At 42.9% G+C, this 25,972-nt stretch overlaps 1 protein-coding gene across 1 annotated transcript; it reads right to left on the bottom strand.

Annotated features, from left to right (window-relative positions):
* Nucleotides 1-647: 647 nt before the first annotated feature.
* LOC120109389 (protein VASCULATURE COMPLEXITY AND CONNECTIVITY) lies at nt 648-13,767 on the bottom strand. Its single transcript, XM_008811848.6, has 3 exons — nt 13,574-13,767; nt 13,157-13,362; nt 648-12,554 (listed from the first exon to the last, which is right to left on the bottom strand). The coding sequence occupies exons 1-3, from the start codon at nt 13,670-13,672 to the stop codon at nt 12,374-12,376; spliced, it is 486 nt and encodes a 161-aa protein (XP_008810070.1). The 5' UTR covers nt 13,673-13,767; the 3' UTR covers nt 648-12,373.
* Between the last annotated feature and the right edge of the window lie 12,205 nt (nt 13,768-25,972).

Here is a 25,972-nt window from a genome sequence, read left to right as displayed (position 1 = left end):
AGCAGTGGCGCGAGGCCGAGAAGAAGGCCACAGTTGCTGCGCAACGGCTCCGAAAGGCCAGAAAGAAGGTGCGGGCTGCCAAAGTCTTGATGAAAGACAGGCTCGCCCAGATTCAAGATATGGAGGCCGAGCATTTTCGGGCTCGCTCATCTATCACAGGCCGCATTTCCAAGCTAGAAGCCGTTCTAATTAAATGGCAAGGCGAGGTCGAGGCTCCGGGGGTAAAGCTTGGGCGACTCGAGAGGTTCGTGGAGGAGTCTGCCCGCGAAGTTGTCAGAAGATTTCGTCAATCAGAGGAGTACCTTGACGAACTGGCGAAGGGGGCTACCGCTGCCATGATCTAGGGCTTTGACAATTGTCGTAGCCAAGTGTAACGATTCTGCCCTAGAGTCGACCTTAGTGGTCTTGAGCCGAATCTGGACGAAACTATTGAAGTGGCTGGGGGTGCTGCAGAGGCTAACACCGAAGTCAGGCCAGAGATCGTCCCCGAAGTCGCCAGTGGGATGGAATCAGAAGCCATTCCTGATACTGGCGTCGAAGCTGAAGCCGCCCTCGAGGTCAGCGTAGATGCCGCTCCTGAGGTCACCAACGGAACAGAGGCCGCTCCTGACGTTGATGTAGAGATTGTCGAGGTCGACTAGCTTTCATTTTTATTTTTGTAAAGTCGTCCACCTGGGCCTTTTATATTCAACATAGAGGTGGGCATTGGGCTGGGCCACCCATGGCCCGGCACGAGGCACGACCCGCTTGCTACAGTAATGGGCCATGCTAGGCACGGCTCATAAAAGGGAGCCGAGCTGAGTTAAGGATTTCTGGCCTGCGGGGCGAGCCCGGCACGGCCCATAAAGGGCCAAGCACGAATTTATAGGACTCCAATTTTTTTCCAAAATACTCCTCAAATTAGCTGTTTTATGGCTGTTGGGAGGGGCAAAATAGGTAAAAAGCCATAAATAGCCGTTATGGGCCAAAAAAATAGTCGTTATGGGCCACCCATAACGGCTATTTTTTTGGACAGACAGGCCATGCCTGTGCCCGTCTCGTGCCTGGCACGGCCCGTGCCGGGCCCGGCATGGCCTGCCACCCCACAGGCCTAGGGTCGTGCCGGGCTTAGCCTTTAGGTTAAGCGGGCCGTGCCAGGCACGGCCCGTTTAGTAATAGGCCAGGCCAAGCATGGCCCGTTTGGTCTATGGCCCGGTGGGCCTATGCCGGGCCAGGCCTGGCACGGTCCAATGTCCATCTCTAATTCAACCCGACCTCAAGGTCGGGCTCCCTTGTATTTGGCCCTCGGCCCTTTTTGACATAAATAAAGTATGCATTCCGTTCAGCATGTTGTGCCCTTGACTATATATTTGAGCTCGTCCTGCTTTTTGTCCAGTTATCAAAATCCGAACTATGTAGCTTAGGTCCAGGCTTATCCTGCATAGCAGGAGCCACGTTGAGCGTTTATCGAAGTCCTTATGCTCGGTATTTACTTCTAGCTTGGAGATAATCCTTCAGTAGAACGAGCTTGTATCTCTTTATTTGATATCGCAAGCCACCTTGAGCCCGGCTTAAAAAGGTGACGCTGGCGAAGAAGGAAAACTGACTCGAGACCAGCTCGAGAATAGAAGTCCGCTCAAGGGTTGATACCAGCTCGAGAATAGAAGTCTGCCTGAGGGTTGACACCTGCTTGGAAATAGGAGTCCGCCCGAGGGTGGACACCTGCTCGGGAATAGGAGTCCGCTCGAGGGTCGACACTAGCTCACAAATAGAAGTCCGTTCGAGAGTTGACACCTACTCGGAAATAGAAGTCCGCCCGAGGGTTGACACCAGCTCGAAAATAGGAGTCCGCCCGAGGGTCGACACCAGCTCGAGAATAGGAGTCCGCCCGAGAGTTGACACCTGCTCAGAAATAGAAGTCCGTCCGAGGGTTGACACCTGCTCGAAAATAGAAGTCCGCCCTGTTGGGAATTGTATCCTAAATGTCAATTGTCAGCATGTTGATAATTGAATTTTATAAACGAATTGACAAATCAATAAAGTCTTTTTTTGACATTATTCATCATTTTACATCTTCAAATGAACTCTTATATGATGAAGTCCTTAAGACTTATTAATGATAAAGGAGGATTTATCTTCGAGTCCTTAAACTAGTTCGCGACCAAATGATATATTGTTACAAGGACGACAGCATTATCGAGATTAGATCATTGTGTGATATATATACGTTGGTTGTCCTCTTAACCAAGGAGTGTGGAGACACTGGTATGCCACACAGGTGAAGTGTAGGAGTACATTTCACTGAACGTGACCAATTCCGGAATGCTCTACTGTCAAGAGATGTTCCGAGTGGGTATGGATATAAGTTTGGCCCTCTGACCTGAGACCGCAACATGTGACTGGCAAGCAACTCATTGTACTTTGGTACCGGACTACCTGAATTTCTAATTCAGTGACGGAAGGTCACTGGGTGCAGTCAAGTACTTGCGTAGTCAGTTGTGAGTCAAGATGGAATTGACCCCTCCTGAAAATAGGAGATAATGTCTTGTGATTAATTTAGCAAAACCTTGACCAGGGTAATCCCAGTGAGGAGTCACAGGATATCCAAAGTTAATCACATAATGGATATACTAATTATAGGGTTGACAGTGAGCTTTAAGTCATCCTGGCATTAGGAGTCAAAGCAATTGAATTATACAGTAACCATAGTTCAAGGTTCTAGAATATTTGCTTCGCATATATTCGGCCTATCCGGACGTCGGGTACCATTGCTCGATGGTCACATCGATTAGTGTAGGAAGTCGTTCCTATACTATCGGCTTAGGTTCGAACCTATGAGGTCACACGCATAGAAGATTCCTGATTAATCAAGAAGGCTGATGAATGATTAAGAATCATTCAGGGATAATTTGGTCAATGCAATTGGCAAATTATCTTATAAAATAATTAAAGTAATTATCGGAGGATTAATTAGTAATTAGATTGCTAATGAACTCAATTGGATTGAGTAATTAGACTAAGGATGAGCCAAATTGAATTAGATTCAATTCTGGGCTCAATCAGGATTTTTGACCTGATTGGATTAGGTCTGAATCAAGAGGACTTAGGTTGACCAAATTAAATTAGATTAAATTTGTACTTAATTAGGGATTGACCTAATTGGATTAGGTTCAACCCATGATAATTGGATCATTCTAATTGTTAGGATTTAATTAAAAATTAAATGGATTTGATCTGAAACTGTTCGGATCTTAAAATTCACTTGTCACATATCCATGCATGGCGCCATAAATTAATTTTTAATATGATTAAAAATTAATTTAATTTATTTAATGGTGCCATGGGACACTTGGCAACATCAGAGACCTCTTTCATCATTAGATGGGTCGAAATGGAGAGATAAATTCATGAAAAGAATTGGATAAGATCAAATTCTCTCTCTTCATGGCATATGTCATCCTTATCTTTATCTCACTTCTAATTAAGGTTGAATTTCGAATTTAATCACCACAAAATCACCACGTGACCCTCTAATCTGATTGGGGGCATGGAAATTTCGAAATTGAAAGAGGGAAGTGGCAACATGATGAATGGTTTAGATTAGATCAAGCTTCATCATGTAATGGCACATGAACTTGAATTTTGAATTCAAAACCCCACAAAATCCTCCACAAATATGGGATGGTTGGCATGAAGTTAGGGGGGATAGCAACATTAAAAGGACCTCCATCAGCTGGTGGTCGAATTCAAGGAAAAAAGAGAGAAAAATAAGAAAAAAATGGGAAAAGAAAAGAGAGGAACCCTAGTTCATGCATGAAAAAATTCTACATTCAATCTAGCTAACTTCTTCCTCCTCTAAGTCCATCGCGCCATTAGTGTTAGGGGTCCCTGATAAGAGTCTTTAGATCAGATCTAAGTTCTCTTCAATCCTTATAAACCTTTCCTCCATGTTCTTCCAAGAAGGCGGATCAAAAGTTGATAGCGTTGGGAAGATCAAATTTTAGCTTCAAGAAATTCTGCGTAAGCTACCACTTCCGCAGGATTAGATCTCTTCGGAAACTTCGCATGTACTTCTCGTAGAGGCCATTCGTGTGCGTGGCTGCGAAGTCAAGGATCAGATCCACAACTTTCATCCATCATAAAAGGTATTAATCTAGCATTAATCATTTATTATGGTGTCAAGATCTAGGTCCGATTCTCCGAGGTTTTACCCTCTTTTGGGGCTCCTCATGGAGATATCTCCAGAATCCATTCGATGGATATTCGGAGATTAATTAGATTAGAGTTCTTAAGTTTCAGATCTGATAGTTAATCATGCATGAAAGTTTTAGCATATTTGTTTAAACAATTCCGGCATAATCCTATGTGTTCTTAAGGTGCTGATTTCTAGATTTGATCTTGTAAGCATGCATGAATTAAATTGTTTGATTTGATTTTTCGCTGCATTTTTGAAATTTAAAAAGAACTACGTATGGCTTGATCCCCCTTATGAAGGGGTACATAGGCAATCCGATCAGGTTCAGCCATGGTTTTACAAAAAAAAAAATATTCAGCATGCTTAATACCGAAGAACCTATGATTCACTTTCACGCCTGAGGGTCACACCAACTCGGAAATAGAAGTCCGCCCGAGGGTTGACACCTGCTCGGAAATAGAAGTCCGCCCGAGGGTTGACACCTGCTCAGGAATAGGAGTCCGCTCGAGGGTTGACACCTGCTCAGAAATAGGAGTCCTTCCGAGGGTTGACACCAACTCGAGAATAGGAGTCCGTCCGAGGGTTGAAACCTGCTCGGGAATAGAAGTCCGACTGAGGGTTGACACCGGCTCGAAAATAGGAGTGCACCCGAGGGTTGACACCTGCTCAAAAATAGAAGTCCGCCCGAGGGTTGACACCTACTCGAAAATAGGAGTCTGCTCGAGGGTTGACACCGGCTCGGAAATAGAAGTCCACCCGAGGGTTGACACCTGCTCGGGAATAAGAGTCCACTCGAGGGTTGACACCAGCTCAGGAATAGGAGTCTGCCCATAAGGATTCTTTCGAGAATTGTGTGGACGCTCCTTTTTTGAAGTGTCGCCGGGTGGAAGGTGAGGAGTCGGGTATCAGTAGCCCGTCCTCCGAAGCAGCTCTCATAACTATTTCGGTCTTTAAGGTTATGACCTGGGGAGATCCACCAGGAAAACTTCTAGATAAACCATGTGGTGAGATCCAGCTAGTTAGGCATTTGGTTAACCTAATTCGAGCCGTCGAAGTAGGCTATATAATACCTTAAGGGAGGAGGTCTCGTGGCCTTCACTCGATTCCTCTTATTTCCCTCTCCTTTCTTGGCCACCACCCTTGTTGTGAGAAAGTGCAGGGATGGTCTTCAACAATAAGACCCTAATGGCCCAACACGATGGGATGGTTGCATCGGATGGAGCTCGATCTGAGTAGAGGTCGAGGAACCTCCTCGCCGGCATGATGAATGGCTTTTGCTATAGGATGTGCTTCGTCTTCGCCTACGTACGCCAGGGAGAACGATGTTCGGGAGAAGCAGGCTCGTCGAGTTGGGCGAGCTATCAGAGGGGGTGACGATCCAGGACGCAGAACGACAGAGGTTGTTGTTGCAGCCGGGTTGGAAACTTTTTCAAGTCGATGATTCTTCCTAAGTTTCTTTATCTCTTTTTGCTTTTGCTAAATAGGTCATTTAGGCCTTTTTATATTTAGCCCGACCTTAGGGTCGGGAATTTTTGTAATCAGCCCTTGGCCTTTCAGTAAAAATGAAGTGGATTTTCTTTTCTACCTTGGAATCTGGCACGATGTATTAAACCTGCCTCACCTGAGTCTTTGCACTTAACTAGCAAGACCCGCACCATGTAGCTTGGGGATTACCTCGGTTGCTGCATTGCCATGCAACTCTCGTGGAGCTGGCGAAGACTTTGTAAATGAGCCCTGCAATTACCGAGCTTGGATGATACATCCCTTAATGTGGCAGCAGCCGGGGGAGATTATTTTGGCTCGCGACTGATATAGTGTCGGGCGCTCCAATCTTAACTCAAAAGGCGTTGTCGTAGATACCTGCGATCGCGGAAGCTCTTTGGCTTACGATCGTCATAACGCAGGGCGTCCCGAGCCGAGCTCAAGGAACGACTTTGTAGATACCGCAAAGGGGTCCGCCGTCGGAATCGGAGCGTACTAATAAAATACTGCAGGCTTGTAGGATACTGCGGTCGGGGGGGCTCTTCAACGGCTCCCCGTCGACGCCGCAGGACGCCCTCCACTCAGATCGAGGGTGCACTTGTAAGATACTGCGGTCGGGGGGCCCTTCAACGGCTCTCCGTTGACGCTGCAGGGCACCTCCCACTCAGATCGAGAGCGCACTTGTAGAATACTGCGAACGGGGGTGCTCTTCAACGGCTCCCTATTGACGCCGCAGGGTGCCCCCCACCCAGATCGGAGGCGCACTTGTAGAATATTGCGGACGGAGATGCTGTTCAACGAATCCCCGTTGACGCTGCAGGGCGCCCTCCACTCAGATTGGGGGCGCACTTGTCGATAGATCCTACAGCTGTGAGGCATTTGGCTCTCGGTTGGCGCTGCAGGGCATCCTGAGCCGAGCTCGAGGGACGACTTTATTAATAGATCCTGCAGTTGCGAGGCCCTTTAGCTCTGATTGGTGTTGCACGGCGTCTCGAGCCGAGCTCGAGGGACGACTTTGTAGATAGATCCTACAGCTGCGAGATCCTTTGGTTCTCGGTTGGTGCTGCAGGATATCCTGAGCCGAGCTCGAGGGACGACTTTGTCGATAGATTCTGCAACTGCAAAGCCCTTTGGCTCTTAGTTGGCACTGCAGGGCATCCCGAGCCGAGCTCGAGGGACGACTTTGCAGATAGATCCTGCAGCTACAAGGCCCTTTGGCTCTCGGTTAGCGGGCGTTCCGAGCCGAGCTCGAGAGATGACTTTGTAGATAGATCCTGCAACTGCGAGGCCCTTTAGCTCTTGGTTGGCACTGCAGGGCATCCTGAGCCGAGCTCGAGGAACGACTTTGTCGATAGATCCTGCAGCTGTGAGACCCTTTGGCTCTCAGTTGGCACTGCAGGGCGTCCCAAGCTGAGCTCGAAAAACGACTTTATCGATTCGTCGGTATATAATTCGTGCCACAGGGGCAATTGGGGACGCGTCAAGCCCATTAGGGCATTTCAGAGACACTTTAGAGAAATCCCAGAGGGGAACTTTATTAATTGACATATTCGAAGATTTTTTTTTAAAAAAAAAAAGGAACCTTGACCTAGATGGGCTAAAATCCCTTCCGGGGTTGTAGCTTACATCTTGAGTCTTCAAGCCCGAATTGATGGGGGTGTAACCTCTCCCCTACCCCCCGAAGTCGAGGCGCCGCTAGCGTGCGGGAGGCACAGGGTGGTGTTGATGGGGCCTGCGTTGGAGCGACTGTCGTTGGGCCTGTTGTACGGCTCTAGGCTCTCCCCCTCGAGCTCCATTCTGTCGGCTTGGCCACAGACAAATCGACTCAGCAGGCCTTGGCGGACAACTGCTTGAATCTTGTCGCAAAGCTGGTAAAAGTCCTCCGCGTCATGATCGTGGTCTCTATGGAAGTGGCAGTATTTGTCAGAAGGCTTCCGCGACTTTGACGGTCGCATCTTCAGTGGAGGTCGGAGATAACCGTAACCCTCAATTTTCATAAGGATCTTTGTCCGGGAGGACGTGAGGGGAGTGTATTCTCCAAAACTTTGGAGGGGGGCATGTCTATCGGACCTCCGGGGGGACCTGCTCCTCAATCGACGGCGCTCCTCGAGGCGTTCCGCAACTTGATCTCAGAGCATCTGGACTCGTCGCCCCATTTCTTCGACTTTCCTGTCGAGCTCGGCAATTGATGGGGCTCTCTCCGGCTGTAGGCTTTGAACAGCCGCAGTCAGAGCTTGGACTTGCTGAGACAGCAGGTAAAACTGCTTTGGTTGGACCTGAGAAATCTGGTCCGATGGTGCCGGCGTTGCGGGGTGTGGACTTTGAAGAGAGAGACCGGGCGGTGATACCCAGCTACTCGATACATTTGGAGCTCCGTGGCTCCTTAGCCTCATGATCACAACTCAAGCTCTTTCTCTAGCGCCAAAAATGTTGTGATTCATATCTGGCCCGAGGGTGACCACGCCGGGGGAGTCGAGGGAGCTGCCGAAATGTGGAGAAAAAGGACGGATGCTACTTTTCGTGCAGCAGCGTACCTGCATAAAGCCTCACCGGTGTTTCCAGTGAGGGCCCTCCGACGATCAAGTTAGTGTGGAACTCAGTTGGTCCAGCCAAAAGTTTCCCAGGTATTACTTGACAGGGCTATTGGGCCGAAATTGGGTGGCCCTTTTATTATGGGCAAGATGATATATTTCGCCCCCATCAGGATATAATGTTTCTTAGGCCCAGCCAATTGCATTATATGTGAGCCATGCTTATTATTTTTTATAAACTACTAGAATATTGTGTACGTACAATCCACATTGACATATGCAACTAATAATTTTTAATATACTAATAAAAATATTAAGTATCCATAATAAAAAGTACATTGAGCTGCTACTTCAATAATTTTGAATAATAAATACATAAAAAATAAATTTCAATGAAAATAATTTTAACTTAGTATCGATCTCTAAGATATTTGTAGGAGAAAAAATTCTTTATATGAGCCTAAGTAAGAAGAATTGAAAGACCCAATTTAAAAATACTGGAAAAGAATTTATTATTTGACTATCTAGATAAAATTTAAAAATAAAAAGTTGCATAGAAATAATTTATAAAATACATTATTAAATTTTTTTCTTATTAAGAAATGATTTTCCTGCCAAACAAATTGAAGAGAAATAGATAGATGGAAAATTTCTCTTTATTCTAATATCTTGAAAAAAAAATTGGGGAAAAATAGAGCTATGCTTCTACAATTCTTTCATGGATTTACCAACATTATTCTATCTTGAGTAAACAAATTTCCTATAAAAAATAATACTCTCCAAGAAAGGGATTGAAGTAAAGGAATTTTTAGAATTTTTTATAGAACTTTTTCGGACATCCTTCAAAAAATCATCACTTCATAAAAATGTTAACAGGTAGGCTACAATAATTTGATTTTGAGCAAACTTTCTAAAGAAATTCTAAACAAATTTCAAAGTCTGACTCTTAATAAAACTTTTGCTTTTATGATATACAATATCATGAATGTAAAGTTTTATAAAATTATTTACATAGCAAATTAGAAATATGGAAGTTATCCAACCTTCTTATACAAATCTGAAAGTTTTTCTCGCATTCTGATATTCCAATCCTTTGAAATATCACTTCAGCTAGTAGATGAATTTGTGTTTTATATTAAAATAGATTAACTAACAGCAACCAACCTAGAGGTGATTTTAGAGCTGATCATGGGCCGGGCCGGGCCTATATAAAAGTTGATATTTTCTGTGCCCAAGACCGGCCCATGATCAGCTTTAGGTGATTTTGACCTGATTCCTAAGGGCTCTCTGCTAACGAGCAACCACTCCATATACTATTGATCGACGACACATTTACCATGAAATAGGTGAGATATAAAGAGGAAATTGGCACTTAGTCCCTTGATTGACCACCATTAGATATTTAATTCCTCTTGACCCAATGTTTAATTCATGAACCATAATTCTGTTTAATTTTTAGTTCTTGGTCCTACACATTTATAACTGACTCTACATATAACTACAAATAACTATGCATATGGATATAAGTGTGTGCAGGAATAATACAACTGTGTATAAGAACTAATCGAAGTATTTGCAAACCTGTATAAGTATTTGCAGGACTGAAAGTTAAATACCGACGGTCAAAAAACTGGGTGTAAAATGGTAATCAAGCTTTGAAGCTAGAAGCAAAGCACTGCTCAGCTTCACCTTTTGCTCTTCTGCTTTGCAATGATGACACCAAAAAAAAACCCATCATTTTGTAACCTCTCAAATCCACAAGTAGTTTGCCCCAAAAATATGCAGCGCTTACATTGTGGTGTTTCTGACCAACGATTGCTGATGAAGATAACATTCAGTCGCAACTTCATGGCTCTTCTATCACCCCTTACTTCAATCTCATTCATCAGTATAGTTAGTTAATAAGAAAAGGGTATTTTGGTGCATGAGGCTTCTGTTACTATGGAGTTAGAGAATGTGAAATATTTTTTTTTTGAATGAAAGAGAAAGGTGAAATATGAAGAGGCTGTTTTCATTGAATAAGTAACACCCAGTGTTGCCCACTGGTGCAGCCAAAGAGGGTGAGATGAATTGGCCCAGAGGTGCAGCCCAAGAGGGGGGTGAATTGGGTCTTTTAAAAATTAATGAAATAAAGAACTGGATGACTTATGAGACCACTAAAATACTTTTGCAAACTTAGAGATCTAGCAGCGAAATTATCACAGCACAAATAATGCAGTAAGTGAGGAAAACAGTTAGAAAAATATGCTAGAGAAAGAGAGAGACAAGCTACACACAAACACATAAAATTATAGTGGTTCAGTGCACTCCCAGCACCTACATCCACTCCCCAAGCCAAGCTTGAGGTTTCACTATAATATAGCAGATTACAGCCTGATTGTTTTTCAGGCTCACAATCAAAAATCCAGTTGGTTTTTCCAGGCAACCAACCGAGAACCTATCACCGTTTGTTTTTCCGGATTCACAAACAACCCAGTTGGTTTTTCCAGGCAACCAACCAAGAACATTTACACAGTTTGTTTTCCGGGCTCACAAACAACCTAGTTGGTTTTCAGATAAACTAACCAAAAACTTTCTCCTTGTTGAATTCTCCCATTCAGCAACTTCCAATTAAGGCTTGGAAATGCCTTTACAAGTTTCAGATGATGAAACTGTTACAGCAATAAATAATCCAAATAAATGATTGCTGTAACCAAAAAACTAGAGCTTCAGAAAATATAAAATGTATCAATAGAAGCAATGCTAAAGCCGATGAAGAGGTTGACTGATGATGAGAATTTCAATGCCGAGCACCAACTCTTCTTGTTGCAATGGATGAGAAGCTTTGACTGATTTCCTCACAGGAGCAAGTTTCAAAAGAATGTCGGTGAGGACGGTGAACTTTTTGCTTTTTCCTTCTCCTTTATTTGTGAAAACTTCTTTTTCTTGATTGAATGTTTCTCTCTTTCTTCTTAGTTGTCTTTCCTTTATGAGGTTTTCTTGAATTTATAGACAAGTTCTTCAGAGGGATTCAAATTCCTTTCTTGCCGTTCTGATAGGTATTTTTTTGTTACAGAAAAAAGACAAAAGTTGTTACAAGGTTTCCGTTGTGGTCCCAGCTGTACAGGGGTCGACTAATGTTTATCCTGGATCGGCACTTTAAAATATTGAGACGACTTTTGCTGTTGTAACTTCAAAGTGTTGACTCTTTAAACTTAAGGGTCGACTCACGTTCTTCAGGAGTCGCCTCTTCAAACACAAAGGTCGACTCATCCAATAGTTTTTCTGGCCAATACTGAGACTGAGCTGGGGTCGACTCTTCAAACACAAGGGTCAACTCTTCAATGTCGGGGGTCAACTCATTTGCAACAAGGGTCGACTCTTCAATGTCAGGAGTCGACTCATTAAGAGCAATGGTCGACTCTTTAAATCTTGTCTCAGGCGGTAAAAGTCCTTTGTTTAATTTGAACTACACAAGGGTCGACTCATGTCTTGCGGGGGTCAACTCATGGACTGTGCCACTTGAAGAAAACATGCCAGAGTTAACTCAAACTTATCCTTTTTGCTCAGAGGTTAACTCAAGTATCCCAAATAGAATTTTTTAGACTTTATCTTTCATCTTCATGGATTGAATTAAGGTCATTTTCCTTTTAGAACATATCCAATAAAGTGTTAAGGATAAGGATTTTGCAGTACTTCATTTCTTCTAATTTTTCTTAACTTATAGAACTTCACAATTAAATCAACATCATTAGTACACAACATTAAACTCAAGTGTTTTGTAATCATCAAAATTCATCCTTTAGAGTCGATACCCAGGTTACCGTACGTAGAGCAACCTTAATGATATGCCAAGATTCGCCCTCTTCCAAGTTTAATGTATAAGGAGCTTAAAAACTATAAGAATGCAAATTGTCCAAACCAAGAATGCAATAAATACTCATAACATAAAATATCCACACAGAAGGCTCCAAAAAGATACTTGGAAAATCTGACGAACAAATCATACCTCATATTGATTTGTGAGAATTTTTTTTTTTTTTTTTGAGTTAGCCTATCTTCTTGCTTCGTAAAAAAAAAAATGTTGAAACAAAACACACCTGGAAACCTAGTATATTTCATTACACTAGCAGTTTCTCTCAGAACTTGAATAGTGGGCGATCAAGGTTGGACTTCAACGAGATCTTTTGTCCCCGTATATCTTTTCTTATTCTCGCTTGGTTGCGTCAGCAGAAACATAATAGGCTACACAAAATAGTCCATGAACGAAGCACAAGATCCCGCCAATGGAAAGGAAATGGCGATGGGCAAAGCCACAAGAAACTCTTGACTTGGAGTTAGACATCGCCCCTATGACCAACATTGTGAATCCGACTATAACGATGATCCTGTTCAAAGTGTTGAGCTTTTAGTATAGAGTCAGTAACAATGACGAGGAAATTTAGCAAAGCTGAAATCTCAATTTAAAATCTAGATATCAACAATATTCTCCATGATCTAGCACTTCCAAGACCAGAACAACAATATTCACAGGGGATTCTATGTAAAATAGCAGTTAATCCAGGGGAAAGCCCTATAATGTCTAATATGTATTAGAAAGCATAGGGATAAATAATAAGAACCCCAATAAAAATCAAACGATAGGAAGAGAGTAGAGAATATTTTTGATGTTATTCCAAATTCTTCCGAAGGCTGATAACTTTATTGGATTGTATAAAATAGGCTACTCATTGAAATTTTTTTGTTAAGAAAAATCTCATATAGAAGTTATGTACATTGCGCATTGATCGAGCATACTCGATGTTAACTTACTTGGTTCGTTTAGGTTTATAAATATTGCCCATGCAAAGAGAGATCTTTCTTTTTTTTCCTTTTTTTTATATGTTTGTCTATTTATTTTTTGTTTTCTTCTGGGGTTCTGTCCTTTTTTTTTTTTTTCTACCCCTGCGAAGAAATCCATACTAGTAGATATTGGAGACAGGAAAATTACCACGACACAATCAGGGTGGCTGCAGCCATTTGCTTGTTAGCAGAAGACCTATCAAACTCCTCCCTGGAGCAGATACACATGCATCCACCAAGTACATTCGCGACGGCATGAGCAAATGCCAGAAGCCCAGCTGCTGCAAGTCCAAGCTTGTAGGCCTCATGGACTGGCTCTTTGCACTCAATGAAGAACACCCTCAGGTGCTTCCCCTGCAACAAGACTCAAAGCATGGTAACACTATGATCGAAGACGCAGTTGTTGATCAATTGCATCATAACTACAATAATCATCCAATCTTGTCTTAGGGACAGAATTATGATGTCCTGTTCTTCGGTTGTTCTTGTTATGGTTACTTTAAGTTTTTCTGCAGTCATAAATCAAATATATAAAAAAATGAATAAGAAGAAGAAGGAGAAGTACCTTGTTTTGAGCTATCTCAGCTTCGATCCCTAGAATACCAGCAACTACATCCATGATCACAATTAGAAGGCAGATAATCACACCTCCTGACCTCCTCATTGTTACAGGTTTGATAACTGAATGATGGAGTGGGTGAGGATGAAGAAGTGATCATAGTAGTTTGTTTATGTTTATGATGTGCAGAAATACTTCACGTGGAACAGTGGATAAAGGAAAAGAGGAGAGATTGATATTGATATTTTACTATGAAAGGTCTGGAGAGCTTTAACTTTGGAAAGATGCCTTTCATCTCTGCTTTAGCTTCACCTTTGCTTTTTTTTGCTTGGATTCCTTCTCATAGGGAAGAAGGAAAGCTTGGTATCACCGACCCCAGGGGTCCGTGTGAATTAAATGACCGATTAAAGTTCGGGTCTTAGGTGGATGTGGTGTGATATCAGTGGTTCTTTCCCTGGCATGTTAGTTGGTTCGATATATTCTAAAATTTAAAGATTTGCCTGATAGTAAAGTAGGAAGGTGGTGAGACAAGAGGAATAAAACTTTGCAGGCTAGACCGCAATATCTAGAAATATATATGCTTTAGAAAACATGACCCTAGACGAAAGGGAATGGGTTGCATAGCAGGTTAGTTGTAGAATCCATGCCATAGGTACCATAAGAGAAAATTACAAAAGCCCCTTTAAAGTTTATATTTATTACGCTTAGTCCAATAATTTGTAAAATCTACACTTATACCCAATTTAAATTAATGGTTTTAGTAAAACAGTTTACCTCAAAAAGTTAAAGTTGCCCATAAATGGGAAGGAGAATGCACAAGTTTCTTTTTTTTACATAGTATTTAGGTTTCATTTAAGGTTAACGGTTTTACTGACCTTTTGTTAAGTTATGTGTTAAAGTGTTGAATAAAAATAAACCATAGAAGGGTAAGCATATGTTTTTCAAACCACCGAGTGTAAGTATAATTTACTCCTAATATTAGGAGGATTTTTGTAATTTATACTTACCATTGTATTATCACATATAATTCAGAGGACATGACCCATAAAATCAGGTTTTGGTTCTAATCAGATTATATGCATCAACTGTTAGCCTAGATACACAAATATAATTGATAAATCAATAATTAAATATTTCTAATATTCAAAAATAGTAAATAAGAAGAATAAACTAACAAATAATTAACTTGACAATAGAATAATAAAATGAAGAAAGAGAGAGAAGATGGCCTGTGGATCGAAGCACGCTGACGTGTTGTCCCAGAAAAGTTTATGCCCCCCACGCACGGGTTTGCTGGCACAGATCTCCTAGAGATACGATGACCTAGTACAGAACCACGTCTTTCCTATCAGTGCGCCTCCAGGGAAAAAAGAAGAATACGTTCACACTTGCAGATAGCTCAAAAGAAACTTAGAAAAATTACGAGGAGAAGAAAAATTTTCTTTATTTCTTTTCTCCCCAATGATCCCTAGAGCACTTTTTAAATAGGCTCTTGGAATAGGGAGAAGAGAAATTTTTCATTGTATTTGAAATGATCCCTAGAGCCCTTTATATAGGCTCAGGCGCGTCAAAAGAAGCAGACTCTCCTTCCATGGATTGATGACGTATCTTCTTGTGCTCCTTTGATCCTGCGGCTAGTTGCATCTTGGCCGCCCATGCTACCTTCTTTCTTCGGGGGGACTTTCCATGTTTGCTCTTGTGCGGGGATGCATGACACTTGTAATGGCTTGCTTTCTTTGGAAATTTTTCCATGCTTGCTCCCTTACTTGTGCGCGAATGCTTGCCACTTGACCGTTGACCAATTTAGTTTTCAAATTTTTAAAATATTGATTTAATTCAACATCATCTACATGTATAAGAACAATCGGATCATCTCATAAATATCATATGTGTATATTTAAATTGAATGATCTGATAACGGATTTTGGCTTATGGTCTGTGTGTTCAGATTACTGTAAGTAGGTGTTATTTTTTGGTACATGTGTATATTTCAAGATCCTCCTAAAATAATGTATCGAACTGTAAGTGCATGATGATGAAATTTTTTAAAACCAAAACAAGATCTCAGATATCATATCGGCATTAATCATTCTCTGGGAGAACCAACTCTCATAAAGTTTATTTTTTTTGCGTACGATAAATATCAAAGTAATTCTTAATGAAGGAAACTAAAAGAAAGATGCAACAGAAACAAAGGGGGTGAATTTGTAAATCACCCATTAATTCATAGGTCTACATAAGCAAATTTGACCAAGAGAACAAATAATTCATAGGTCAAAAGTCCTTTTTTTTGGATTGAAAGGGAGGTGTTAACCACCAGGCGTTGATTAATTTAGATCAAAAGATTACAAACAAGAAGTAGCTACCTAGAGGATTCGGCAGCAAACAAGGAGAAAAACAGGTCCTGATACCCTTCTCACCTATCCTGCTGATGGACCAGAGAAACAAGGAGGGCAAAAGAGTAGTGGTTAGGAGCCATAGATCTCCTCGCTTAATTTTGAATGGATGCTGCAGCAAATAGAGTCCATGGAGAGTTATCATGTAGCATATGGTGAGTTTGTTAGAGATGTGGCATGTAGAAATTGCTAATATTGCAAAAATAACATTTTTAAACTTTTATAATAAGAAAAATTTTAAATTCAAAAGATTGAAAGTTTGCCCGAAGGCGTGGGAAGAACATTGCCTTAAGCATGAAATTTGTCTTCCTTGTGTGGGTCTAGATAAGATTACCGCCAAAATACAATAACCAAACTCAATCTAATCCTCCTCTCATGAGCGTGATCATGTGGAAGGTTTGGCCCAATTAACTCTTTCAATTACCTAGATGAAAGGTTAGAAAAATAAAAAAGAGAATAGCTGTAGAGACCCATGTTGAGTTGGGCCGGCCTCGGAGAAGGGCGGCCCAACTCGTGAAAATGGGGGAGGGAGTCTCCCGAATCGAAAAGCTCCCTCCCCTGTTTTTTTCGGAAGCCTTCCCCTCCTCCCGAATCCACCGGAGAGGAGGATCCTAGGGTGATAAAAACCCTAGCAATCTCGGGCCGAGACCTCCTCCTCTTTCTAGGGCTTCCGTCGAGAGCCGTCCACACACTCAAAAAAAAAAAGAAAAAAAAAAAGAGGTTGGGTTCTACCTTGCCGCGGGAAGGATTGGAGCTTTCGCCGTCGATCCGGCCGGGAGGACCTCGCCGGAGGCAAGGTGAGCATCTCCTCTTCCTCCTCCATTGCTTTTGGCCCCTGTTTTCTTTGGGAATGTAGCCGGAAAGCCGCCGGGTTGATGGAGAAGCCGATGCCTTGTTCGGCCTTCTCCTCTCCCGTTCCGGTCGGCCGTCGCCGGGCGTGGCACCGCCGGCACCACCACACAGGCCGACGACCAGGGAACGTCGCCGGCCGTGGGCCACCTACGACCGAACCCCCTTCTCCCCTTTCCGTCGGGAAGAAGGAAGAAGAGAGAAAGAGAGAGGGTTTTTCCCCTCCCTTTCTCTTATTATATATTTGCTCTTATTATATTAATTGTTGTTGGGTTCCCTTCTTACACTTGAATCCAGGGAGATCAGGGCTTTGAGGACTCTAGATAGTCTTGGGATGTTAGATTTTAGAGGACCCTTTAGAGGATTAAACTGGGGTCCTAGAACATCATATATCTTTGATAAATTTTAATGATGATTTGGTTCTGTAGGGAAACAATCTATTGGACGAGAGGACGCTGAGCAGAGTCCTGCGCATTCCGGTTCATAGATCGCCGTGAGGGCGGGTGATTAGTTGTCTGAGTTTTCAATAAAGGGTAAGAATCCTTGTACGCCAATCCTACATGATATACATATTTTTGCACTATATATGTTTGATATGCTATGATCCAGACAAAGCAAAAATAGTTTATATTAAATTATATTTTGGTCGTGTTGGCTTGTGATTGGAATTATGATGGATGCATGTATGTGTATAACCTAAATCTGCATAATTGGATTTATGGATGTGGTGGCATGGACTAACCATGTTATATTGATTGCCCTGTCACGGGCTGGAAACGTGACCATGGTTAGTCTAGGTCGGAAATATAGTGGAAAAGGGAATGGATGTGTGTTTGTGAATTGATTAAATGAACAGGGACTTTGGGCTTATCTCGTTATTATTGGTTGCCCCATCACAGGCTGGAAATGTGATATTATCGATTGCTCCGTCACAGGCTGGAAATGTGATACTATGGATTGCCCCATCACAGGCTGGAAATGTGATATTATCGATTGCCCCGTCACAGGCTGGAAATGTGATACTATCGATTGCCCCATCACAGGCCGGAAATGTGATACTATTGATTGCCCCGTCACAGGCTGGAAATGTGACACTATCGATTGCCCCATCACAGGCCGGAAATGTGATACTATCGATTGCCCCGTCACGGGCCGGAAACGTGACCGGGATGTAGCCCAAAGTCGGAAAGATAATTGATCCGGATCAAGTTAATATAGAATGGAAAGAAAAAGCATTGGAAAACATTAATGAAGATTTATGAGCTATCGTATGCTATATCATTCTTGCGTGGTTGGACTTTCATTGATATTTGACATGCATACTTATATTGATTAATTGAGTTTTATGGAAACTGTTTATGATTTCATGAAATGTGCATCGATTTGTCGTGGTTTTCGAATTCATATTATTATTGTGTCGGTATGGATGTGTAGGGATTCTTACTGGGCTGTAAAGCTCACCCCCCTCTTTTTCTTTTTCTTTTTATCAGAGTTGCAGGATGCATAGATTTGGATGGGATGGGCGCAGAGTGCGAGTACCAGAGTTATTAGTTAGTTAGTTTGTTTATTCTTCTTTGATGTCGATGAACATTTGAAGACTTTGTAATTGAACCAATTTGTTTATTTGGACATGTCGGATTTGTCTATTTGAATTATTAAATAGTTGTGGATTTATTGGAATTTTTGTTAATCATAGGCCTTGCATGATCTATAGGGCACTGCTCTAGGGCTCATGCGGCCGGTCGCGTACCGGACCCGGGTGTTGGGTTCGGGGCGTGACAGAGTGGTATCAGAGCTTAAGGTTAAGGTATCCTAGGGTTTAGGTTCAGGTGAGAGTGAGTGGGGGAAGAATATCTAATGACTTATTAAAGTACCCTCTAGATACATTTTTCTTTGTAATCTTAAATGTTAAAGGTAACTTGTGTAGGTTGATATGGCACGAGGGAGTGGACGTGGGCGTAATAGGAGGCCGACTCGTTTTGCTGATGGCTCCACTGCTTGGACGCCCTCCGAACAACAAGAAGATGTTCCACCCTCACCGGCCAGAAGTGTGCACCCGCAGGAACACCCCGTCAACCCTGTTGGTAGTGCTCTGGAAACGGGAACCCCGGAAACTCCAAGGACAGGAACCTCGGGTGAGCCTAGGATTCAGCCGAATGAACCACTAAGTGCTTCTCAGATGATGGAGGCAATGATGCAACAACAAGCTACTTCCCGTTCAGATATGATGAGAATGATGGAGATGCAACAACGCTTCATGGAACAGCAGCAACAATTTATGCAGCAACAGTTACAACATCAGCGGCAGCAGATGACTCCTCAGTATTTACAGGGGGCTACAAGTTGGCAGGAGCATCATGTTAGTTTGGTAGAATTCAAAAAGTTTGCACCTTCAGCTTTTAAAGGCACTTCTGACCCATTAGAGGCTGAGACTTGGCTGAATGAAATGGAAAAGGTTTTCAATGCTCTGAGATGCCCTGATGAGGATAAGGTTACTTTTGCTACATTTATGCTGCTGGGAGAAGCGGATATTTGGTGGAATGTGGAAAGAGGAAAGATGGGACAGAATGCTACATCTTTGACTTGGGAAGGATTTAAGGAGCTTTTCCGTGACAAATATATTCCCCAAAGCGTAAGACGGCAGAAATTTCGAGAATTTACCCGGTTAGAGCAGGGGAATATGACGGTCGCAGAGTATGCTGCAAAGTTCGAGGAACTGACCAGGTATGCCCCAGGACAGGTGGAGAATGAAAGAGAACGAGCTGAGAAGTTTGAAAGTGGACTCAGAGCCCGAATCAGACAACAGGTGTCTACCTTCGAACTTTCTTCCTACAAGGATGTGGTTAACAAAGCTTTGGTAGTTGAAAGGGGCTTGAATGACACTCAAGAAGAGAGGGAAAGAATTTTGAAAAAGAGAAACAGACAAGCTGAGCTACAAAATGAGCAGGGTAGAAATACTGAATCCAAGCCCAAGAAACAAACTATTGTGAATGATACAACTCAGCACAAGGATACTGTAAAATGCTATAGATGTGGTGGCCCCCACTATCGAAGAGACTGTCACTGGTTTAATGGGAATTGTTTTTCATGTGGCCAACAGGGCCATAGGGCAGACACTTGTCCTAATTGCGGAGAGCAACAAACTCGACAGGCATCTCAGCCTATTCAGGGAGCTCCAACCAACCAAGTAACTCAGAATGAACAACAACGAGGAGGACAACAGAGGCCTAGAACCCAGGGGCGAGTCTATGCTCTTACACAACACGATGCCGACGCCTCTAACACCGTGGTGACAGGTACAATTGAAATCTCATCCACGAATGCCTATATTTTGATTGATCCTGGAGCTACTCATTCTTTTGTATCTGCTGATTTTGTTGTAAGAAATAGTACATTGATTTCTTTGCCACTAGAGACTGAACTGTGTGTCTCCATCCCTAATGGAGATGTAATCTTAGTTAACTCTGTCTGCAAAGACTGTATCTTAAATATTGAAGGCAGGGAAATGAAAGTAGATTTACTAGTCCTAGTGATGAAGGATTTCGACATGATCCTTGGGATGGACTGGTTGGCAGCATATCATGCCACTGTTGACTGCTTCGAGAAAACAGTAAAATTTCAAATTTCTGGTCAGCCAGAGTTTACTTTTAGTGGCAACAGAGTGTTACCTCCTCCAAAAGTAATCTCAGCCATACAGGCCAAGCGACTCCTTCGGAAAGGTGATGAAGGATTCTTAGCCATGGTAGTGGGCACCCAGTTGGAAGAACTCAAACTAGAAGACATTCCTATTGTGAGGGAATTTCCAGATGTCTTTCCAGAGGATTTGCCAGGATTACCTCCTGATAGAGAGGTTGAATTCTCCATTGATTTGATTCCTGGCACTGGACCAATTTCTAAGGCCCCATACCGGATGGCTCCAGCTGAATTAAAAGTGCTAAAGGAACAACTACAGGAGCTGTTGGACAAGGGTTTCATCAGGCCTAGTATTTCTCCTTGGGGTGCTCCTGTACTATTTGTGAAAAAGAAAGATGGCAGTTTCCGGCTTTGCATAGATTATCGAGAAATAAATGGAGTAACAGTGCGGAATAAATACCCTTTACCGAGAATTGATGATTTGTTCGATCAGCTGCAAGGGGCACAAATCTTCTCAAAACTTGATCTACGCTCCGGATACCACCAGTTGAGAATAAAGGCTGAAGACATACCAAAGACAGCGTTCAGAACTAGATATGGACACTATGAGTTCTTGGTTATGCCCTTCGGGTTAACAAATGCACCAGCAGCCTTTATGGATCTTATGAATCGGGTGTTCAAACCCTACCTGGATCAATTTGTGGTAGTATTTATTGATGACATTCTAGTCTATTCAAAAAGTCCACAAGAGCATGAGGAGCATTTGAGGATAGTGTTACAAACTCTTAGAGAAAACAAGCTTTATGGCAAGCTGCAGAAATGTGAGTTCTGGTTAAACAGTATCACCTTTCTCGGGCACGTGATCTCCAAGGATGGCATCTCTGTCGACCCAAAGAAAGTAGAGGCAGTAGTTGATTGGAGTAGACCTACTAATGTGTCCGAGGTGCGCAGCTTTTTGGGAATGGCGGGATACTATCGGAGATTCGTTGAGGGATTCTCTCGTATTGCCATGCCTCTATCTCGTCTAACCCAAAAGCAAGTAAAATTTGAATGGAAGGAGGATTGTGAGCAGAGTTTTCAGGAGTTGAAAAGACGATTGGTGACAGCTCCGATATTGGCCCTTCCATCTGGATCAGGAGGCTTCAGCATCTATAGTGATGCATCACGCAAGGGCCTCGGCTGTGTTCTTATGCAGAATGAGAAGGTGATAGCCTATGCTTCTAGACAGTTGAAACCATATGAGTTGAATTACCCTACTCATGATTTGGAATTAGCAGCTGTGATCTTTGCTTTGAAAATATGGAGGCACTATTTATATGGTGAACATTGTGAAATTTTTACAGACCACAAGAGTTTGAAGTATATCTATACTCAAAAGGAGCTGAATTTGAGGCAAAGAAGATGGTTAGAGCTATTAAAGGATTATGACCTAACTATTAATTACCATCCAGGAAAGGCAAATGTTGTGGCAGATGCTCTAAGCAGGAAATCTTCAAGTAAATTAGCGGCTCTGATCACTACACAAAGAAACATTTTGTTGGACCTGGAGAGATATGAAATTGAAGTACGATTGCATGATCCTCAAGTACGACTTACTAATCTTATGGTGCAGCCTACCTTGATTGAAAGGATTAAGTCATCTCAAAAAGAGGATTCAGAATTACAGAGGGTAAGGGGAACAGTGGAGTCTGGTGTTCAAAGCGAATTCCATGAACATGAGGATGGTTCCTTAAGATTCGGTAGCAGATTGTGCGTCCCTAAAGTCCCAGAATTAAGAAATGAAATTTTAGAGGAGGCTCATAGCTCGGCTTATACAATGCATCCAGGAGGCACAAAGATGTATCAGAATTTAAAGAAACATTTTTGGTGGAGTGGTATGAAAAAGGATATTGCTCAATTTGTAGCTCAGTGTCTAGTATGTCAGCAGGTAAAAGCAGAACATCAAAGACCTGCAGGGCCATTACAGTCTCTACTTATTCCTCAATGGAAGTGGGAGCATATCACCATGGACTTTGTGACTAGCTTGCCAAAAACCCTACGGGGTAATGATGCCGTATGGGTAATTGTTGACCGGCTAACCAAATCAGCACACTTTTTGCCTTTCAGAGTTGGTTTCTCCTTAGAGAGATTGGCAGGCTTATATATAGAGCATATTGTGAAGTTGCATGGGGTTCCAGTTACCATTGTGTCAGACAGAGACAGTAGATTTGTATCACAGTTTTGGAAGAGTCTTCATAAGGCTCTTGGAACCAAATTGAGCTTTAGCACAGCTTTCCACCCCCAAACCGATGGACAGTCAGAAAGAACCATCCAGATCTTAGAAGACATGTTGAGAGCCTGTGTCATGGATCTAGGAGGAGCGTGGGATGGCCACTTATCACTAGTAGAGTTTGCTTACAATAATAGCTATCAAGCAAGTATACAAATGGCTCCTTTTGAGGCGTTGTATGGCCGGAAGTGCCGATCTCCTATTTGTTGGGATGACGTGGGCGAGAGGAAATTGTTAGGCCCAGAGATAGTACAACAGACTATTGATAAGGTGCAAGTGATCAGAGAACGACTCCGTACAGCTCAGAGTCGCCAAAAGAGTTATGCTGATAATAGAAGGAGAGAACTGGAATTTCAAATTGGAGATCATGTTTTCTTGAGAGTGTCACCTACAAAAGGTGTGATGAGATTTGGGGTTCGTGGCAAATTGAGCCCTAGGTATGTTGGTCCGTTTGAGATTTTGGACAAGGTTGGGGAGGTGGCGTATCGATTGGCTTTACCACCGATTTTATCCAGTGTGCACAATGTTTTTCATGTGTCAATGTTGAAGAAATATGTACCAGATCCGAGTCATGTGGTAGCATATGAGCCATTACATCTTCAGGGGGATTTGACCTATGAGGAGTTCCCGGTACGAATTGTGGACAGAAAAGATCAGGTACTACGACATCGAACCATTCCTTTTGTGAAGGTACAATGGAATAATCATACAGAAAGAGAGGCGACTTGGGAGCTCGAAGAAGAGATGATAGTCAAGTATCCGCAGCTTTTTGAAACCTCAGGTATGTCAATTTCGAGGACGAAATTTTTTTTTTAGGAGGGGAGAATGTAGAGACCCATGTTGAGTTGGGCCGGCCTCGGAGAAGGGCGGCCCAACTCGTGAAAATGGGGGAGGGAGTCTCCCGAATCGAAAAGCTCCCTCCCCTGTTTTTTTCGGAAGCCTTCCCCTCCTCCCGAATCCACCGGAGAGGAGGATCCTAGGGTGATAAAAACCCTAGCAATCTCGGGCCGAGACCTCCTCCTCTTTCTAGGGCTTCCGTCGAGAGCCGTCCACACACAAAAAAAAAAAAGAAAAAAAAAAAGAGGTTGGGTTCTACCTTGCCGCGGGAAGGATTGGAGCTTTCGCCGTCGATCCGGCCGGGAGGACCTCGACGGAGGCAAGGTGAGCATCTCCTCTTCCTCCTCCATTGCTTTTGGCCCCTGTTTTCTTTGGGAATGTAGCCGGAAAGCCGCCGGGTTGATGGAGAAGCCGATGCCTTGTTCGGCCTTCTCCTCTCCCGTTCCGGTCGGCCGTCGCCGGGCGTGGCACCGCCGGCACCACCACACAGGCCGACGACCAGGGAACGTCGCCGGCCGTGGGCCACCTACGACCGAACCCCCTTCTCCCCTTTCCGTCGGGAAGAAGGAAGAAGAGAGAAAGAGAGAGGGTTTTTCCCCTCCCTTTCTCTTATTATATATTTGCTCTTATTATATTAATTGTTGTTGGGTTCCCTTCTTACACTTGAATCCAGGGAGATCAGGGCTTTGAGGACTCTAGATAGTCTTGGGATGTTAGATTTTAGAGGACCCTTTAGAGGATTAAACTGGGGTCCTAGAACATCATATATCTTTGATAAATTTTAATGATGATTTGGTTCTGTAGGGGAACAATCTATTGGACGAGAGGACGCTGAGCAGAGTCCTGCGCATTCCGGTTCATAGATCGCCGTGAGGGCGAGTGATTAGTTGTCTGAGTTTTCAATAAAGGGTAAGAATCCTTGTACGCCAATCCTACATGATATACATATTTTTGCACTATATATGTTTGATATGCTATGATCCAGACAAAGCAAAAATAGTTTATATTAAATTATATTTTGGTCGTGTTGGCTTGTGATTGGAATTATGATGGATGCATGTATGTGTATAACCTAAATCTGCATAATTGGATTTATGGATGTGGTGGCATGGACTAACCATGTTATATTGATTGCCCTGTCACGGGCTGGAAACGTGACCATGGTTAGTCTAGGTCGGAAATATAGTGGAAAAGGGAATGGATGTGTGTTTGTGAATTGATTAAATGAACAGGGACTTTGGGCTTATCTCGTTATTATTGGTTGCCCCATCACAGGCTGGAAATGTGATATTATCGATTGCCCCGTCACAGGCTGGAAATGTGATACTATGGATTGCCCCATCACAGGCTGGAAATGTGATATTATCGATTGCCCCGTCACAGGCCGGAAATGTGATACTATCGATTGCCCCATCACAGGCCGGAAATGTGATACTATTGATTGCCCCGTCACAGGCTGGAAATGTGACACTATCGATTGCCCCATCACAGGCCGGAAATGTGATACTATCGATTGCCCCGTCACGGGCCGGAAACGTGACCGGGATGTAGCCCAAAGTCGGAAAGATAATTGATCCGGATCAAGTTAATATAGAATGGAAAGAAAAAGCATTGGAAAACATTAATGAAGATTTATGAGCTATCGTATGCTATATCATTCTTGCGTGGTTGGACTTTCATTGATATTTGACATGCATACTTATATTGATTAATTGAGTTTTATGGAAACTGTTTATGATTTCATGAAATGTGCATCGATTTGTCGTGGTTTTCGAATTCATATTATTATTGTGTCGGTATGGATGTGTAGGGATTCTTACTGGGCTGTAAAGCTCACCCCCCTCTTTTTCTTTTTCTTTTTATCAGAGTTGCAGGATGCATAGATTTGGATGGGATGGGCGCAGAGTGCGAGTACCAGAGTTATTAGTTAGTTAGTTTGTTTATTCTTCTTTGATGTCGATGAACATTTGAAGACTTTGTAATTGAACCAATTTGTTTATTTGGACATGTCGGATTTTTCTATTTGAATTATTAAATTAGTTGTGGATTTATTGGAATTTTTGTTAATCATAGGCCTTGCATGATCTATAGGGCACTGCTCTAGGGCTCATGCGGCCGGTCGCGTACCGGACCCGGGTGTTGGGTTCGGGGCGTGACAATAGCTAATAAGTAAATGAAAAAGAAAGAAAAAAATGGAGCTTGAGCTTTCACTTAGCATAGGGCCTCAACAGGTCTAAAGCTTTGATATTGCATACGGATAAATGTGCCGGCCATGTGTGCGCACACGGGTTGCGCTCCACGCCTCACCACACGCACATGCACGGCCGCTCCACGCCTCACCACACGCACGGGCCCGGCCGGCAGAGGAGAGTCAGGCCAAGTCACCAGCCCACCATCCTCAAAGCCAAAATCTTATAAGTA

This window comes from Phoenix dactylifera, chromosome 9, assembly GCF_051530095.1.
Source record: "Phoenix dactylifera cultivar Ajwa chromosome 9, Ajwa_hap1_PhDact_Kaust_v1.1, whole genome shotgun sequence".
Lineage (NCBI taxonomy): Eukaryota > Viridiplantae > Streptophyta > Magnoliopsida > Arecales > Arecaceae > Phoenix > Phoenix dactylifera.
Note: the sequence above shows the minus strand (reverse complement) of the source record. Positions and strands in the feature narration are given on the sequence as shown.

Bases quoted from the DNA above. Each gene is read 5' to 3' on its own strand.
- LOC120109389 (XM_008811848.6), bottom strand. From the start codon at position 13,672: ATGAGGAGGTCAGGAGGTGTGATTATCTGCCTTCTAATTGTGATCATG. The intron at 13,363-13,573 runs GTACTTCTCCTT...GTCTTGTTGCAG, and splicing joins CTGAGATAGCTCAAAACAAG to GGGAAGCACCTGAGGGTGTT. The intron at 12,555-13,156 runs GTAATTTTCCTG...CACTTTGAACAG, and splicing joins GCCACCCTGATTGTGTCGTG to GATCATCGTTATAGTCGGAT.